Raw genomic sequence first — 18,649 nt, 5'->3', positions numbered from 1 at the left:
CATTTGATAATATAATTATCATAATATTTTTTTCATTATTATATTTTTCAAACAACAGGTTATTTGAATAATTGGAACAATGAGACGAGTCATGTTGGTATAGCGGATGACCTCGAAGATATCTGGCTACTATTAGATCAATGATTGGAAGAAAAGGTTAGTTTTTGAATTTTTTAAATTATATAATATTTACGTAAGGATTTGAAATTTAGTAATAGGTAGATAATAAAAATTATAATTTTGTACTATAATTTGAATGAATGTCATACGCTGATTTGAGAATTCAAAAATGCAAAATGCATCCCAGCCGAATTTTTGGCCAATGGTAATATGTGGCACATAAAGGTGCCATTGATAGTTTTCGCGACGGTAGAGATGCACGAATTCGACCGAGTGTTGCGCCAGTCCAGGTTTAGGCAAAGTATTCCCTCATCACCCCTGGACATCAAAGAACTGCACAAAGTCGACTTGAGAGGAGAACCGACAAAGATTGAGTGAAATTCCACGAGAAATATATCTACATTTGGGAACATAGGTACGATTTCATACCTATGTGCAAACCAATTCTTGCACCAAAATTGGCGACCTCTCCAGAGTACATGACATTATTTAAACATCACGATAGGTCAGATATACTATCGGAGAAGGAAAAGGACTAGGCAACGTTGTTGTAGGAGGCCAAGACAACCCCGTATGAATCCTAGGTTGGGGGTAAATGCCTTGATGGAGTCATCATCAACTCCAAACCCACAAGTGGCACTGATGACTGCATCACCTCCCTTTCAGTATGGTTTATATTATTTTGGTGCTTTCACTAACACTGTTTTTTATACGCAAGCACCACATTATGCACCACCGGAGACCCCCACATTTCATCTGCAGTATGGGGATCGAACCATCACCTTAGAAGCCCATCGCATTGCAACTCGAGCTTTAGTTCATGATGGTTATACAGACACAGATTAAAGTATAACTACGGCTCCAGGTTATGTGGTCATGGGTTGAAGTATAACTCGGTAGCCTAGATGATGGTGGTTATGTGGTCATAAGTTCAAGTTTCATGCCACCCGAAGAGAATGCTTTATAAACCACATACATAAGTTTGAGACCATAATCATTAGGGAAAAACTAAGGACTTTTCAATATAATCAACTTATTCTTTTTCTCCATCTCCACTAAAGTAATATCATTAACCTCATTGTTCGGAACTTGTGACAAAGTTAGAGGCAAGAGGACTTTCAAGGTCAAGAGTGACTATAATAGTGGAGAAAAGATAAAAGTCATTTTGGGCCAACAATGGTTACTGTGATTAAAAAACTCATTAATAACTACAATCGTTGTCGTCCCGGCTAAAGTTTTAACTTCTCTCCACTGCCACAATGACTCCCCCTACCTAAAAGTCCTCTTACATCCAACTCTTTCATAGGTTTTGGACAATTACGTTAAGGATACTGCTTTTGGTGGAGATGGATAAAAAGAATAAATTCATTATACTGGAAAGCCCCTTTGTTTTTCCCTATGATTATGGTCCCAAACTTATGTATAGAGTTTATAAAGCATCCTCTTTTGATATCATGAAACTTGAACTCGTGACTGCATAACTATTGTCAACTGGGCTCTCGAGTTATACTCCAACTTGTGACTGCATAACCACCGTCAACTAAGAACCCTAGTTATACTTCAACTCATTACCGTATAAGCACCGTGAGCTAAGAGCTTGAGTTACAATGCGATGGACTTCTAAGGTGATGGTTCCATCCCAACACGACAGATGAAATGTGTGGGTCTCCAAGCACTGTCGCATCACCATGAACTCAAATATACCTTAAAATTATCACAATATCTACCTCAAACACAAACACAAATAAATATTTCTTCCCAAATTTCCAACACCCAACACACACAAAAAACAATTCTGAAGAGAAAAACAAAAAAACACATATTTCCCTAAATATCCAAAAAATTGACCTAAAATCCTAAATATTTTATAAATTTGGCATATACCTCAAATTTACCCAAATATCTAGTCTTTCTCTTATTCCTTTGGATAATTAATTATCACTCACAAAATCAGCTTTGGGTGGTATGGCCTTGCTTGAAGAAAGCTTTGATTCAAAGCAATGGAGGCCTTTAAAATAAAAATGGGGTCTTCATGGGCTTTGAAGTATTTGATATTATGGACACCACTTAGCTACTAGCTTACGAGGTAGGAACATTGGATGCCATCGTCAACCTCAATGAAAATCAAATACTAACAGAACTCCGAACTTTTTTTCCATGATGTTACAACATTTTCAAAGATTGTTATTTTATTCATGTTAATATAAACAACACTTTAATAAAGGTTTCCAAAATTATTTGGAAAATATTTATTGGGTGGATCAATTCTTTTTGAAAACATATTTGAAGTTGGATCAACCCTCAACACTTGCAAGCATATTACTTATATGGTTTAAGTTGGTGGTTCAAGTCTCCTGCATGTAGGTAACTTTCATAATTATATGATACAGTATATTAACACCGCTTTTTTAAGCCTTGCAAGTTATATCTCCGTATCTCTACTAAATGAGGCACTCTTTCCCTATGAATTGTACACGCTCTCGACAAAGCGGAGAGACGAAAATTCTAATCACGAAACACTACTCTAACATTATTGAGAGCTCGATCAACTATTTAACGAACAACATCTTGAAAATGGTTCTTAAAAAATCAATTTACTTCAACAATACTCAGAATTATATAATAATAAAAAAATCAAAATGTTATCGAAGGGCATCAATTATTATTACGAAAGTTATTAAAATTATATCAAGATGGAACGTATCAAATGTTACAACCTATTCCAAATATTAACAAAAGTATATAAAATGCACCTAACCAAGTGATTCGGTTTTTTTTTTATTACTTTAACGAAATCAATAATTAATTTAAGAAATTATCAAAACATAAATGTGATTCATGATTTACATTTTTGAAAGTGATGTAAAGATATATTTATTTAGTGGAAATAAGAGAATGCTTTCCTGTTTAAAAATTCCAGAGTTTCACTCACTTTCCAATTCGAGTTTTCATCTCCCTACTCCTCCTTCTGCACTGGTGGGGGTTTATTTAAAAGAAACAGATTTCCCATAAACCACTATTCTCTGGATTCATGATTAATAAGAAGTAGAAGAAAAGAAATGCCTTGAAAGGAGGTGTACTCTTTTCAAAGAATTTTTGAATTATTGTTTGTATAGAGTAGATAGATTTTTTAACGGGGTGATACTTTTTATATATATGTATATATATGTCCACAAAAATTACCTAAAAGGATATGGGTTCAAATTTTACCACGTGTCCATGTTTACGTCTCATTGGAAAGTGATTTGTGCCACGTATGACCTGACCCGACGAAATATTCTTACTCTATTAAACTCCAGCCTAAGTATATGAGTTCTCGTTAGAGTCGAAAACAAAACCTCAGCTCGACTTGAGAATAATACCAACTTGTTTAAGAGCCCATCGGTTCTATACGAATAATACTTGAAAAACTTTTTTGAGAAAAGATCAATCCTCCTTCAATAAAATTAATATCAAATAATTGATTACACGGATGAAAAAAGTAAGTAGCTTAAGAGTTAAATAGATGAAAAAGTAGCTTATCCAACTCATTATTTTATGAAGGAAATTGAAATAAATTGGTTTTAAAATTTGAACTTATTCAAATGAAAGAAAAGGAACAACTTAGTAGTTAGTACTACATATATTTGTACATAACCCCAAAATCTTTCACCCCCACCAAGTTTTTACCTATCTATCAGAGTTGTCGAAGACGAACAAAAGTAAGTAAACTAGATAATGAATGATTCCGCCATATTTGACACCCTCCACTACCATCATTGCAATGGCTTCAAATTTCAAATTTCACCCATCTGAGTGAAAACGCTCAACGTAGAGTAACTAAAACCTGACTTCAAGACATTGATAATTGAGGCCTTTGAACATACGCTTGCAAAGCAGATTTGATGGGTGTCAAATCAATCAAGAAAAAGGTCTTTAAGAAAAGCAATTAAAAGGAGGACAGATTGCTGAATTTCGGAAAGTGACAGTCCAGCAAATTCTCTAGGTTTCCACCAGAATCCCCTCTCTCCCCCTTTGTATCTCTGCATGCTCCCAACTCCAAATAATTGCATCTAACTTTGAGGTTTGAGCCGAATAATCACTCTAGTTAGTTTGGCATCTATTGATTAAAATTAAAATATTTACTTTTTTTATATTAGTGTAAAATTTGATCATCGTTTCGGCTAATTTTGATTATGCACAAATCGGATAATGTTTAAAATAAATAAAATTATTATTTTTATCAATTTTTAAAAATTATTAACTAAACTTAAACTTCTAAACTTTAATCGAGATAATAGAACAACTTTAAAATTTAAAGTAAAAATAAATAAATAATAAAAAGTGAAGAATGTATATAACAAACAAATTAAATAAATAAATAAAGACAAAATTTCTAAAAGTTTCACCAACACAACTTTATGTTTATGTTTTTATTAAACTTTCATTTTATATATTTAGTATGGGATAATTTTATTGTAGATTTTTCTTAAAATAATGTTACGGATAATTTGTTATTTAATGTTGGATTTTTTCCTTGTTTACTTTAGATTTATTAAATAATTAAATTTTATTTGTGAAATTTATTGATGAATATTTTATATAATCAATTAATATTTTTATATTTAAAATATCTAATTTAATTCATTTTATATATATATGCATTAGATTTTTTTTAAAATTAAAATTTGAAATGATACATGAAACCATATTAATTCCAGTAAGGAAATAATGTGTGGATGAGTAACATACTCACTACCTTAATATAACAATCCTGGAAAGCAAATTAGAGAGAGTAGAAAATGAAAGGAACCAATCTTTAATACGTGCTAAAGTTGGTTCGACAAACATAGAATATCAAAAAAAATTGATTGATGGGGGTGGGGAACACCAAATATTCGGTCCTTAAACATCCATCAACCCCACGAAAGCTTTGATTCCATCAACAAAGAAGGCTCAAACGTTGGAGATTCTAAAAACCACACCCTATGCCATGCCATTTTTCCTTTCTTCTTTTTCAGGTGTGTGAACTGAAATTGATAAGATATATACATGAAAAAAGCAGCAGCTTCAACCGAAACGTCCAACCTTTCGCATTGTTTCATAACATTATATTTGACTGAAGAAAAACGCTTAATAAGACATGACAAAGTGACTGGATTTTGAAGCTGCATGCAAGCCAGATACCAACCTGAGGTCCAAAATTAAATGTGCGAGTCAGCAAAGATTAGCACGTATGCTAGTTGAAAGCTTGCACTCAATCAATGAAGAACACATGGAAAACTTTTGGGATTCATTGACACCTTCAAAAGACAATATCCGGTCAGTTTTTACTCGGTTTGGGTCCTATTATTTTTCCCTTGAACTCACCTTAAGCTAAGACTTGAATTTTAAATTGTGGGAACCTAATAATGAGTAAAGTTATTGGAAAATAGACTAAGCAGGCGCAAGATATAGGTCCTTAAAAAACATAGTTTTCGTTTAGACAAGAATTAATTGCTAAACGACACTGATCCATAAAATGCATGGCTGTGATTAGAGGGATAGGGGTCCATTTCCAGCAAATTGCCACTAATATATTACTATCAGATAAAGTGGGAGAAACAAGCCTTTCGAGTCTGTTGTGATTAAACATTCCAATAATTCCATCCCAATAATCAAAGCCTCTCTCTTCCCAATGAACCTTTAGTTTTCTTTTTTTGTGTTACGTTAAATTAGGTCATATAAATGATTTAATGACTCCATTTTCACAATTTGCACAGAATTCTAACATCTTTTTTTCTTTTCAGCCCTGAATAAGTTGCTTTTGGCCATTGGGATATGGCCAATCCATAGAGTTTTTTCCACTATGGTACCAGGCAACCAGCTGCATGGGTAATGATATCTTATTGGATTAAAGATAAAGTTGAAGAGCCAGTAGCTTTAATCCTTGCCAGCATCCTTAACGAAGGCGAAATTAGTGGATTCCCCACTATCACTTTCCATGGTATCATTGGTTGTTTTTTTTTGAAGGTGGGATTTTGGGTGAAAAGAGAATCCTGATCTACAAGAAAAGATAACATATTGTAATCATCACATAAAATTTATCATTATTATCGCATATGCTTAATTTAAAATGAATAAAAAAGGTGGAATTTTCGGTGAAAAGGCACTGCAGATCTGAAGAAAAGATAACATGTTCTAAAAAACCACATAAATCATTGTTGCAAATTCTGTTTTCAGAATTTATAATGAAAAACCATCCCCTGATATTTCATTTTCGTGTGCTAATTTATGAAAAAGAAACAAACCCTTTAGTGTTACACGTCTCAGATTTGCCAGCAAGATTCACCATTTTTACAGACTAATTATGAAAGCAACTGGCAAATTAAGCGTTTTGCTTAACTGGGATTGATGATTGATGGCCTGTACATATTTGTCTAATTAGAGTGACTAAAACTGAAAGGACCTTTTGCTTACCTGTAACAAGTATGACAGTGCGCCTAAGTGTTGTAAAAATATTGAAATCTCCTCTTTAGCTTCCATTTCAATACCAAATCGTTGACGAATTCAGCCTTCCTTTTTATCATTTTCGTTTAAATGTTTCCTGTCGAAATCATATATCCAACAACCTCAATTGTTTTACCTTGAAATTCATGTACAATTGACTAAATAATGAAATTTTATTTCATGCTAAAGGGATCATAAATATTAACTAAAACAAAAAGTGGGAGCTTGCCATATGCACCACCACTTCCTTCCCTACATTTGCAATCCTTTATTTGCTCCATATTTTTAAAGCTGTCATTCTAGACAAGCAATAAAAAACACAAATTCATTACCCTAAAGCAAAGTCTCAAGTTAAAATCTCGTAGATGGCAAAAACAACACTAGCAGAAGTTTGCCCCTTGTTTAGGGGTTTGATCTGACACAACTTCAGATTTTATGGGAGTCTAATATAACTACTAGATACCAAAAGATCTCAAACAAATAATAATAAATACCTTGTTTTCGGTTCATTTAGAATTAAGCAAATTCCTATTTTACAAGCCACTGACAGACAAGTAAGACTTAATGTAAGAAAAATGAACAGCCATTATTTGTCACTCGATTTCTATGCCTATGCCAATAATTATAGCTTGCAATAGAATTTATTAGATTTGAGGTGTTTAAAATTATTATTTTAATCATCAATCATTGAAAGAAGAAAAATCTACCATTCTTGTAGGGCATACTTTGTTGGGGGGGGCATACCAAATCTCATCCTATAATAAGACCCTTGGTGACCTATTCATTCAGCAAACGGGAGTAAGCAAAATTGCAGACCAAAGCTGTTCTTCCTTCCCTACATTCATTCATCCAAAAGAAACACCTTGTTAGTTCCTAGACTGAAGCGATGAAGTCGCTGAAGTTCAAACTAGTAGAAATCTTTCTATTTCTGAGTTTGTATTATGTATGTATTGCAGCAGAAGAAAAGATCCAGAAAGCTAAAAGGACTTATATTGTTCACGTGGACAAGTCCAACATGCCAGAAACTTTCACTGATCATGCCCTCTGGTATGATACATCTTTAAAATCTGTCTCAGACTCAGCATCCGTGCTTTACAGATATGAAAACGTAGTCCATGGCTACTCGACGATGCTAACGACTGAGGAAGCTGAAGCACTAGGAGAACAACCTGGAATTCTCTCTGTTTTACCTGAGGTGATATATGAACTGCACACAACTAGAACGCCAGAGTTCCTCGGGTTAGGAAAGAGCACTACTCTCTTCCCCACCTCTGATTCAATGGGTGAAGTGATTGTTGGCGTATTGGACACCGGAGTTTGGCCCGAGCTGAAAAGTTTCGATGATTCGGGACTTGGACCAGTACCATCACGCTGGAAAGGCGAGTGCCAGGTGGGGAAAAACTTCAGTGCATCGAGCTGCAACAGGAAACTAATTGGAGCCAAGTTCTTTTCAAAAGGGTATGAAGTTGCGTTCGGGCCTATTGATGAAACGATGGAGTCAAGGTCCCCGAGAGATGATGATGGACATGGAACTCACACAGCAACTACAGCTGCAGGGTCAGTTGTGCCCTCTGCTAACTTGCTAGGGTATGCTTCTGGGACAGCGCGGGGGATGGCTTCACATGCCCGAGTGGCCGTCTACAAGGTGTGTTGGCTTGGTGGGTGTTTTGGCTCTGATATTGTAGCAGCCATGGATGCAGCTGTTGCAGATGGAGTGGATGTTTTGTCGATGTCTATCGGGGGAGGGTTATCGGAGTACTACAGTGACACTGTTGCCATTGGAGCATTCACAGCAGCTGCAAATGGAATTTTTGTATCTTGTTCAGCTGGAAACGGTGGACCCATGCCAAGCAGCTTGTCAAATGTTGCACCGTGGATAACCACTGTAGGTGCCGGAACATTGGACCGTGATTTCCCTGCCTCTATTACTCTGGGTAACAGTGAACTACACTCCGGTGTGACACTTTATAATGGAAAGCAGTTATCTGATTCCATGGTGCCACTAGTTTATGGCGGTAATGTGAGTAATTCAAGTGGTGGAGCTCTTTGCATGGCCGGAAGTTTGATTCCAGAAAAAGTTGCCAGGAAGATAGTGGTATGTGATCGAGGAGGTAGTGCGAGGGTCCAAAAGGGTGTTGTGGTGAAGGATGCTGGTGGCATAGGGATGATTTTGACAAACACAGATACTTTTGGAGAAGAGTTAGTCGCCGATGCGCATCTCTTACCTTCAGCAGCTGTTGGACAGAAGACCGGGGATGCAATCAAGAAATATATATCTTCTACTCGTAATCCAACAGCCAAAATTGGTCCTGGAACCACAAAGTTGGGCGTTCAACCATCACCAGTGGTTGCAGCATTCAGTTCTAGAGGTCCAAACCCAGTCACTCCAGCAATACTTAAACCAGACATTATTGCACCAGGGGTCAATATCCTAGCTGGGTGGACTGCTGCTGTTGGTCCGACCGGATTACAGAGTGACCCAAGGCATGTAAACTTCAACATCATTTCAGGCACATCAATGTCTTGCCCCCATGTTAGTGGCTTAGCTGCAATTGTCAAGGCTGCTCATCCTGAATGGAGTCCAGCAGCCATTAAATCTGCCCTCATGACCACAGCTTATACAGCTTATAAAACTGGTCAAAAGATCGAAGATGTTGCCACTGGAGGACCAGCAACGCCGTTTGATTATGGTGCCGGACATGCCGACCCAGTTGCAGCCCTTGATCCCGGCCTTGTATACGATGCCACTATCGATGACTACCTCGGTTTTCTTTGTGCTTTGAACTACACACCAAATCAAATTAAGAGCACTACCCACAGAGACTTCACTTGCCAGACAAGTAAAAAGTACACCTTGGGAGATTTTAACTACCCATCCTTCTCTGTTCCTCTGGAAACTGCGTCAGGCAGAAGGGGTGGTGCTGACTCCTCAAGCATCATCAAATATACTAGGACCCTTACTAATGTTGGTGCCCCGGCAACTTATAAGGTTTCTTTGCATTCACAGACTCAAGCAGTGAAAATGTCAGTTGAGCCAGAAACGCTTAGCTTCAAAGCACAATACGAGAAAAAGAGCTACACAGTGACATTCAAAACGAGTTCTATGCCGTCTGGTACAACCAGCTTCGCTCGTCTGGAATGGTCAGATGGAAAACACATTGTTGGTAGTCCAATAGCTTTCAGTTGGACATAACCATGACAACAATTAGGTTCATGATACTAATACTGGGACTTTCAAGTGCCCTCAAAGCACCAGAGACCTCTCTTATAGTATATGAATCCATCTCGTACTATCTCATATTACAGCAACGCACAAAGCAGCTCCAACTGTATTCATAAATGCTCTCCAAAAACAATTAGGGGACAGTAAATTGGGTTTAAAAAAAAGGTCAGGGCCAGCTCGGGGAATAATTGTATAGTGGCCTACCTGTATAAGGAACTAGCATGTTAATTTAAACTGGATTCCTAGTTATAAGTCATGTTTTACAAATATTGCATCTTGCATTCTTCCAATATCCTTGTCTATCATAGTTCACACTGTTGAGAAAGATAAAAGAGGGTTATTGTTATTATGTTTCTTTCTTTTTATTATTGTTTTCTTTTTTTCCCATTAATCTCATAATTCATACCTACAAGATTTGTCAGAAAGATTTGCTGCCCCAGCAAACTAGCATCAAAACCAACAGAGGAAACAGCGCTTGGGATATTAATCACAGGCATCTAAGATGTAGCCTCTTTTAATGTGTACTAAAGGGTTTTGCCACAGTAACACCAAGGAAACAAGGGGAAAAAACCAAGAAACTCGAGCAAATGATTTCTTTTTATTACCTAAACGTACTCTGAAGAGCAATCTAAAACAAAGAATTATTCATTATAGCAGTCAAAAGATCTTTCTGATAGTATATGCAGTTTGGCCAATGTTGGAAAATATTAATTTATTCATGTCTCTCCTTATGCATAGACTCATTTTTTCCTTTTTATTTGAAGAATTCTATGATGATTACTTCAAGCATATTGTAATCATAATTTTGCTTATTAACGAGTAATTTGTCCTATTTTTCAGCCACGAAGCTTAACCAGACAAAGGAATTGGGGATAGATCCAGCATATACACAATGGACTAGTTCTTTTCAATAACCAATTCTCAGCAAGATGTTATCTGCGCATAGTGAATCGAGCAAGAAAAGATAGTGCAACATCAACTATAACCAGTCATCATATGCAATCAGCAATCCAAAGTCAGGAAATGCATGGAAGATGATATTGAAGTGTTTTGAGATAAATCCAAATTTAAGGGAGCAAAATAATTCACATATTGGACATATGAAATCATCATTCAGATTCCTCTATAGACTGACAAACAGGGAGATAATACGTATCAAGTTGCCAATATTTCTGACTCACACCACGCCAAACTTCTTCTCCCAAGCAATCCTTCACAGGCAAGGGGATTAATTGCGTCGAGTACCCCAGGTTCTCCAGTTCTAGTGAAACTAAATGGCAGTAAACAACATGGAAGAATGCATTACCTCCACAAAGGCCATTAAAAAACGAGTAGATTCCTCCAGGCTTCAATAACTTAGGAAGATGTTGATGAAACTCTCTCAGGTCTTCGTAATATTCTCCATAGGTGTCGAAGAAAATACCTGTACAAGTTTCACATACAATTCAAGTTGTTATTTAAGTAGGTAGCCCTATATACCACACGGATACATTTCTATGACAAAAGGTTACTCTACATTAGCTGGCAGCACTTCCCTTCGGAAGGATTTTTCTTTTTTCTTTTTAACTATTGTTCTGTGTTTCAGAAGGTATGAACTCAAACTATTAGTAATCAATCTCAAACACTCTAATCATTCAAAGAAACTACACTAACTCGCAACTTTGACTGAATAAGAAGAAAAAATGTCATAACATAAGTGGCATACATAATGATACACATATGCATAGAGATTGAGTGGTAAAACAGATCTCAAATTACCATCATAAGATTCAAGTTGTGAAAGAACATCTTGCCAACGCCCAAATATTATTTTCACATTATCCTTCTTGTCCCAACCAGTGCGAAGCATGCGTGCATAGACCTCCGGATGAGCCTCAATGATTGTGTGTGTGGCTGGACCATACTGTTGAATAGCAGTATCCACAAGACCCATTCCAAATCCAACATTTAGAACGTTACCACCTCCAGAGCAAACAGCTTTAGCATGAGCTTCCATCAAGGGTTTCTCCCAAGCCATCATCACAGCCTTGCTATCAGAGTCCATCAACTTATCCTCGCTAAAAGTAACCCTATCTTCCAAGTAATCCCCTTCAAAATCACCATTCTTTTTTGTTTTCCTTGCAATGGTTCCCAAAATCAATTCAGCCTGAATTCCTGTCCAATTACAGATACTTAATTGTCAACTCATAATATAAGGTCCCTGTTGGAAAACTCCCAATCCACGGGTAACCTTTATTAGTTCTAATTGGTTACAATTACTAAATTTAATGAATTATTCAGCTTCCTTAATCTGTCTTATATTAAGCTTCAAGTAAATACTAAAACAAAGTAATGGATTACCAGCATTGAGAAGGGCTTCATAGGCTTCCTGGTGACCGGAGTCCATGGCAAAGTCACCAGCGGATTGGTTAGAAGGAGAAAGAGCGTTCCACGGTGCGCCACCCTCAAGGAGAGCTTTGACTAAATCGGTATGGCCGAGCTTGGCGGCGTGCATGAGCGGCGTGAGTCCATCGCTGTCGAAGAAGGAGACGTCGGCTCCTGACTCTATCAGAGCTTTCGCTTTGGCGACGTCGCCGTTTCTTGCAGCTTCGCAGAGTTGCTCCCCTTCTGTTTCCATGTCTGCGATTAGTACTGCAGCTGGTTCCGTGGAGAGGAAATGTTAAGTAAAACCCTGCTAATCCAAGTGAGATCAAGATCGTTTTTCTTTTACCTCCACAAGATTATGGCATAATTACATAAGTCTCCCCTAAATTTTCTGAATTTATAATTATTCCATTGTATATCATGACAAAATTATAACTGTCAAGACGAACTTTGTAGATCTCGCCATGAGGTGTTTAAATGTTGGTTTCGGTTAATATTTGAATCCAATTATTATTAATTGAAATTTTAAAATTTTTAATCGAAATTTTTAAAATTTATTAATTGAACAAAATAATTTCAATTAATTCGAGTGGTTAACCAAATTATTTTAAATGAATACTCTTTTTTTTTTGTTCAAATAAGTTTGAAACATGAAAAAAAAATTATTATAATATAAATTTTTAATTTAAAAACACTAAAAAGTTTTGAGTGATGAAATGAAAGAAAAAAAATTGAAGGAAGAAGAAGATTCGAAGATGGGTCAAAACTCAAGGCTCAAGTCGCACCTTAGCTTTTCTTTCAGATTTTGTTTTGAGTTTGACGACAGAAAGAAGAAAAAAACTTAAGTTTACTAGTTAGGGCTTTTTACTCTCTCTTTTTTTAACTTTTTGTTTAAATTGTTGGTTTAAAATATATACAAATCTACTAAGCTCATTATAATAATTTGTATAAATTCACTAATGTTTTAAGTTATTCTTTGATTTTTTATATTTCGGGCTTACATAATATATTGGACTTATTTAATATATTGATCCTATAATATTTCATTATTAATAATCTCGGTTAATCAGTTAATTCAATTAATTATTCGATTTCAAATCAAATTAATTGTTAACCAAAATTTTAAAAAACCTTTAATCTATCCCCGAGTGAGTTAGATTTAGTGATCGACTAATTAATCGAACTAATTCGATCCGACCAGTTAATTCGATTAAAACTGAATTATGCACATCTCTACCTCGCTCAGAGCTAGTCAACTAGAGGTAAGACCTTGGCCAAAAACACAAAGCTAGCGGACCGGACACTAGACCAAGAACTAGAGGCCTAAAATCTTGACTCACATCTCATACAAAAATTAAAGTATATGTTTGTCTTTTTATATAAATATAAAATTTTAATTTTAGCACTGTAACCAAAGTATCAATTGATTTTTACATGAATATTTAATAAATACATTTTTTGCATATTATTTTTATCCAGAACGTAAGTGTGACATAAATCCAGCCAGTCATTAAGAAATTAAGATGGCAACTAGGTGATTCGGATTTTGCTTTATATGCCTTCCGTCTTGATTTTTCTCTTGAATCTAATTTTATATAATTTTTATATGGTCCAACATGATATTTTAAAAAAATTATTCCAGCTTTAACTTGACACATCTTGAAAGTTATACTATATAGAAAATAATTGACTGAGTTGGTGTAAAGACGAGTTAACTCAACACCAACTCAATTGTAAAATTATTAAGATATCCTTATTTTAAAAGGTAATTAATATTGTTATGATGATATTTTGTCTTTTCATAATTTTATATAATCTTAAATAAAACAATCGAAAATGTAATGACTCGATTTTTAGTGGTATTAAAATTTATAGTTTAGGGATCTCGTTTCCATAAACCGAGTCTGTAAATATTAAAGGGATATTTAGTCAAAATTATAATTAATTAAGGCTTAATGATTAAATTGTTAAAATTTAATTGTTATAGATTTTAATTAGGAAGAATGCTTGAGGACTTAAATAGAAAGTATCCTAAGAAAAATGGATACTAGACCACTTTTGAATAGTTGGTAGTGGAATGTGATGATGGATGATGAAGGTTTAAATCAAAAGAAAGAAAACTAATTAAAATTTAATTAAGATTAATTAACTTATAATTATATATATAAGAAATTGGAGGATGGAGAGATGAAAAATTCATCTTCTCCAACCGGCCAAAGAAGAAAACAAGTTTTCAGCTATTAAATTGGTAAGTGCAATCAAGTTCTTTTCTTGTAATTTTTATAGATTTGAGGTCATGGTAGTTTGATTTAGGTAGCCTATGTACCAATTTATAAAAATTTTAAAGTTTTGAAAGTTTTCATTGTTAATAATTGAATGAAATTGATGTGAAATTGTTAGAAATTAAGTTTAGATTAAGAAAAGGACTAAATTGTAAAGCTTAGTTTTAGTTTCATACATTAGGAACCAAATTGAATAAAATGAAAAATATTTTAAAATTTTGGTAAGAATAGCAAGTAGGAGGTCCCTAATGAATATATGTGAAATCGGATTTCAATCTAAAGCTTTAAATTGAAAGTTATGTTTGTTCAGGGTTTAGGGACTAAATTGAATAAATTATCAAATATGCTTGATATTTTAAATGATTTAAATTTGAATGGAATTTGATAATAGTATGTGTTTTTGGTTTTATTTAGCTAACGTTGACACAAAATCGTCGAGAAAGAAAGGAAAATCGAAAGTCATTGACGAATAGCTCGAAAATTCAATTTGTATTTCTATGATTTGAGACCAATTTAATTACTGCATATTCATTTTTTTGCATTATATAATAGTGAGTTGAGTCTTCATTGAATTTTTTAATTGAATTGCTTCGGTTGAGATTGATTATCGAGATAAAGACTAAATTGAATAGAATATAAAATTGTATGATTTGATTGATATATGATAATTGGTATGAAATTGAGTTGAAATATGCTTTATTATATGATGAATTTATGAACTAATGGTTAATTGGATATGGTAAAGTACAATTTAAACTATATATAATGAATAAGAAATTTAACTATCCTATTAAATGCTCAGACCGAGTCAGATATAGTTGGCATGTTATAGGGTCACGATATTAAATAAAACCATTGTTGTCGGGCAACCCGGGGTGATAGTATGTACATGTTAATGTCATTGCTGGGCAACTTGGGTGACGGATTTGCATATCCGTTCTGAGTCTGTGCCTGCTTAATAGGGTTATAAACATATGAATTGATTAAATGATGTATGAAATGAAATGAAATTGAAATGTGATGCATGACATCATGCAAAAAAAACGAGCTTAGGGGTCTAATGTGTATGAAAGAGCCGATAGGCTCGGAAATAATTGAAAATTATATATGAAATTGAATATGTGTTTACAAATTTTGATTTTGGAAAATGAATAAGATTAAGTATCTAAAAATGACAATATGAATTGATTTGGTAGTTTGTGAAATGAATGGTAAATGGCAAGTTGGTTTTCATACATAGTGAGTTTGTGTGCTAAAAATGATTATATGTATGTTTACATTGTATTGGAGATTGTTCATGTAAAATTGTACAAGGGTTGCTTATAAATTGAATGTATGCATATGTTTTAAACTTGTGTTATATTGACTTGAATCAAGGAAATACTATTGAGCATAATTGATCAACGCGCGGTTTATTTTCTCTGTGCGCATGTATAGTAGATTCTCGATTGTTTGAGCAATTGATCTAGCATCTAAGAAGTGATTCCCCAACTCAGTAAAGTTTGTATAAATCCCATTTTGTTTTTAAGTAGGACATGTACCTATGTTGAGTCAGTTTTGGTATAATACTATATTTTTGTGAACATTTGAATTGAAAGTTTGGTATATGAAATTAGTCATGTGAATGCAAATGTACATGAGTTTATCATATGGTTTGGAAATGTATAAAAAGATACAACTGCTTATGGCATTTGTGGATAAGTATGTATGTTTAAGATATTGAATGAATTAGACTAGTTAGTAAACTTATAAGTAATTTGGCATTGGTATATAGTTGATTTAGGTATTATGATTCTAGTGAATTGCATATTTTGGTTGAAATTGTGTTGTGAACGGGCAAATTAGTGATTTGGTAATTGTAGGTGAATGTAAATTTTGGTACCTTACAGAATCAGTATATCACGTCGCGACGTTGAGCGGATGTTGTCATGACAAGATTAGGCTACCATGCTGTAATACTCCGAAAATTTTTACAGTAAGGAAAGTAATATAATATATCTGATATAGTAAAATAAGGAAATAAAGTGCTAAAAATGGGTAATTTTGAGTTATGGCAATATTGGGAAGTATATTATAACATATTAATTCAAGAAAGGATTAAATTGCAAAAGTGAGAAAAGTTTTGTTACCTAAGAGTAAATACTCAAAAGTTGAGGGGTTAAAGTGTAAATATGAAAAAGTTGAAGGACCAATGGTGTAAATATTTTAAGGGTGGAATGATCTAGAAACTAAGAAAAATGGATGGATTAGGACCAAATTGAAAAAGGTGAAGAAGTTTGAGGGACTAAATCATAATTTTACCAAATTAAGTGATGACTCAAGGATGGAATTTTAAAAGATCATAAAGGGCAAAATGGTCAATTAGAATAGAGAGAGAAATCTAGAAGATAATGATGATGTTTGAGATATTTTGGATTAATAAATAAATAAATATTAGTTTATTAATATTTTAATTTAATTTTTTTAAAAGATATTATTTTATTATTATTAATTTATTTAGTATATATATATATATGTGGAAAGAAGGATGAAAAGCAACCATCCCCACCATTTTTGCATGCATTAACGTGAGAAGAAGAGGGAAAGAAAGAAAGTTTTGCTTTCTTTACAATTTGGTCTTTTCACCAAAAATCCACCATTTTCACTTAGAAATCAAAGAAATTTACATAGCCACCAAGAGAGAAAATTGACAAGGAGACTATGGGAAGCTAGAATACCAAGTTAGATTTAAGAAATAGAGGCTGGAGGAGAGAGAAAAACAAGTTAAAGATTGAAGTTAATTGAGCAAGGTAAGAACATCATGATTTCAATATATTTTTGAGTTTGATATTATTGAAAAAGTATGAGATTGATGTTAATGTAAGGTTTTATTATATAAGGTTATATGTTCTTGATATGTTAGTGAAGAGAAAATAAGAGAAAGTGTTGAGAAATAGTGTGGAGAAGGAAAGTAAGAGTGTTATAGACTTAGTAATCAATGTTTTGCACTAAAACAGTTTTGGACAGCAACAGTAGATTAATTTTGAAAAATCACCATAAATTGTGAAAATCGAATTAGAGGATGAATAAAACATGAAATTAAAGCTTATTGAGTCTAGTTTCTCATAGAAGAAATAGAAATAGAATTTTAAATCATGAGATATAGTAAATTTTGTGAGACAATGTCAGAATGAATTCGGGTTCCCCTGTTCTGACTTTGGAAAATCATTAAAAAATTTTAAAAAATAATTATGGGATAAAATTTATATTATTATAATCCTTGATGAGTCTATTTGCAAAGGAAACAAACAGAAACATCATCAAAATTCTGTACAATTAGATAATTCATTTTTAGTGAAGAGTGGTCGGAACTGTCAGACAGCGAAATAGGGGAAACTTTAAAGAATAAAATGTACTATTTGGCTGAACCAAAAATTCTTAAAATTTTATGGCAAGAAGATATGTGAGTCTAGTTTTAGGGAAAATTAACAGATCTTAATTTGGAGCTCTGTAGCTCCAGATAAAAATAACTTAGTGACTCTGACTCAAATAAATAGCTTTGAATATACATGTGATGAATAGTGAAATTATAGTTAATGTTGTTTAAGAGTACTATACACATTAAGGATGTGGAATGGAGAGGAGGAGGAGGAAATAAATGTATGAATATTCTGCTAGTATGGATTTGCATTACAATGGTTAAATTGCATGATTTGGGCTCGGGGACTAAATTGAATAAAAGTAAAACTTTAGGGGTAATTTTGGAAAAATATAAAAAATGACCAAATTGCATGAAATAAGTTTTTTTATTAAATGAAAAATTAATTTAGATCAAGATCGGGTAGAAAATCGAGAAAAATAAAAAATTACCAAAATGCCCTTGTATCTTGGTATTTCTGCAAATTAGCCTGGTAAGTTTATATGGCTGAAATTTAATGATTAAATGTTAATTTCATGAATTATATAGTGTATGATGATATATATTTGTTGATGGATTGAAAATAAAATAACAATGCAAAAACTGAATAAATGATCAAATTAAGCGGAACGCCGGATTTGAGTACTTCTGATCAAGAGACAAAGTGATAAGTGGTAGCTTTAGCTACACTTATCTGATCAAATGACAAAGTGATAAGTGGTAGTTTTAGCTACACTTATCTGATCAAGTGACAAAGTGATAAGTGGTAGCTTTAGCTACACTTATCTGATCAGG

At 33.8% G+C, this 18,649-nt stretch overlaps 2 protein-coding genes across 2 annotated transcripts; one reads left to right on the top strand and one right to left on the bottom strand.

The window, feature by feature from the left end:
* The first annotated feature begins 7,361 nt into the window (after positions 1-7,361).
* Positions 7,362-10,160, top strand: LOC105769319 (subtilisin-like protease SBT1.7). The gene has a single exon (XM_012589869.2). It carries the CDS (start codon positions 7,475-7,477, stop codon positions 9,779-9,781), a length of 2,307 nt encoding a protein of 768 aa, XP_012445323.1. The 5' UTR covers positions 7,362-7,474; the 3' UTR covers positions 9,782-10,160.
* Positions 10,161-10,808: 648 nt separating this feature from the next.
* On the bottom strand, positions 10,809-12,570 carry LOC105769321 (protein arginine N-methyltransferase 2). Its single transcript, XM_012589871.2, has 3 exons — positions 12,152-12,570; positions 11,570-11,965; positions 10,809-11,234 (listed from the first exon to the last, which is right to left on the bottom strand). Exons 1-3 carry the CDS (start codon positions 12,426-12,428, stop codon positions 10,921-10,923), a joined length of 987 nt encoding a protein of 328 aa, XP_012445325.1. The 5' UTR covers positions 12,429-12,570; the 3' UTR covers positions 10,809-10,920.
* Between the last annotated feature and the right edge of the window lie 6,079 nt (positions 12,571-18,649).

The sequence above is a fragment of the Gossypium raimondii genome, chromosome 5, assembly GCF_025698545.1.
Source record: "Gossypium raimondii isolate GPD5lz chromosome 5, ASM2569854v1, whole genome shotgun sequence".
Taxonomy (NCBI): Eukaryota; Viridiplantae; Streptophyta; class Magnoliopsida; order Malvales; family Malvaceae; genus Gossypium; species Gossypium raimondii.
The sequence above is the reverse complement of the archived record's forward strand: the minus strand, read 5'-3'. Positions and strand labels throughout refer to the sequence as shown.

What these genes read in the sequence shown, in the direction of transcription:
- LOC105769321 (XM_012589871.2), bottom strand. Translation starts at nt 12,428, where the DNA reads ATGGAAACAGAAGGGGAGCAACTCTGCGAAGCTGCAAGAAACGGCGAC. An exon ending in TGAAGCCCTTCTCAATGCTG is followed by an intron (nt 11,966 to 12,151) that starts GTAATCCATTAC and finishes GTAATTGGACAG; the next exon opens with GAATTCAGGCTGAATTGATT. An exon ending in ACAACTTGAATCTTATGATG is followed by an intron (nt 11,235 to 11,569) that starts GTAATTTGAGAT and finishes AAACTTGTACAG; the next exon opens with GTATTTTCTTCGACACCTAT.
- LOC105769319 (XM_012589869.2), top strand. Translation starts at nt 7,475, where the DNA reads ATGAAGTCGCTGAAGTTCAAACTAGTAGAAATCTTTCTATTTCTGAGT.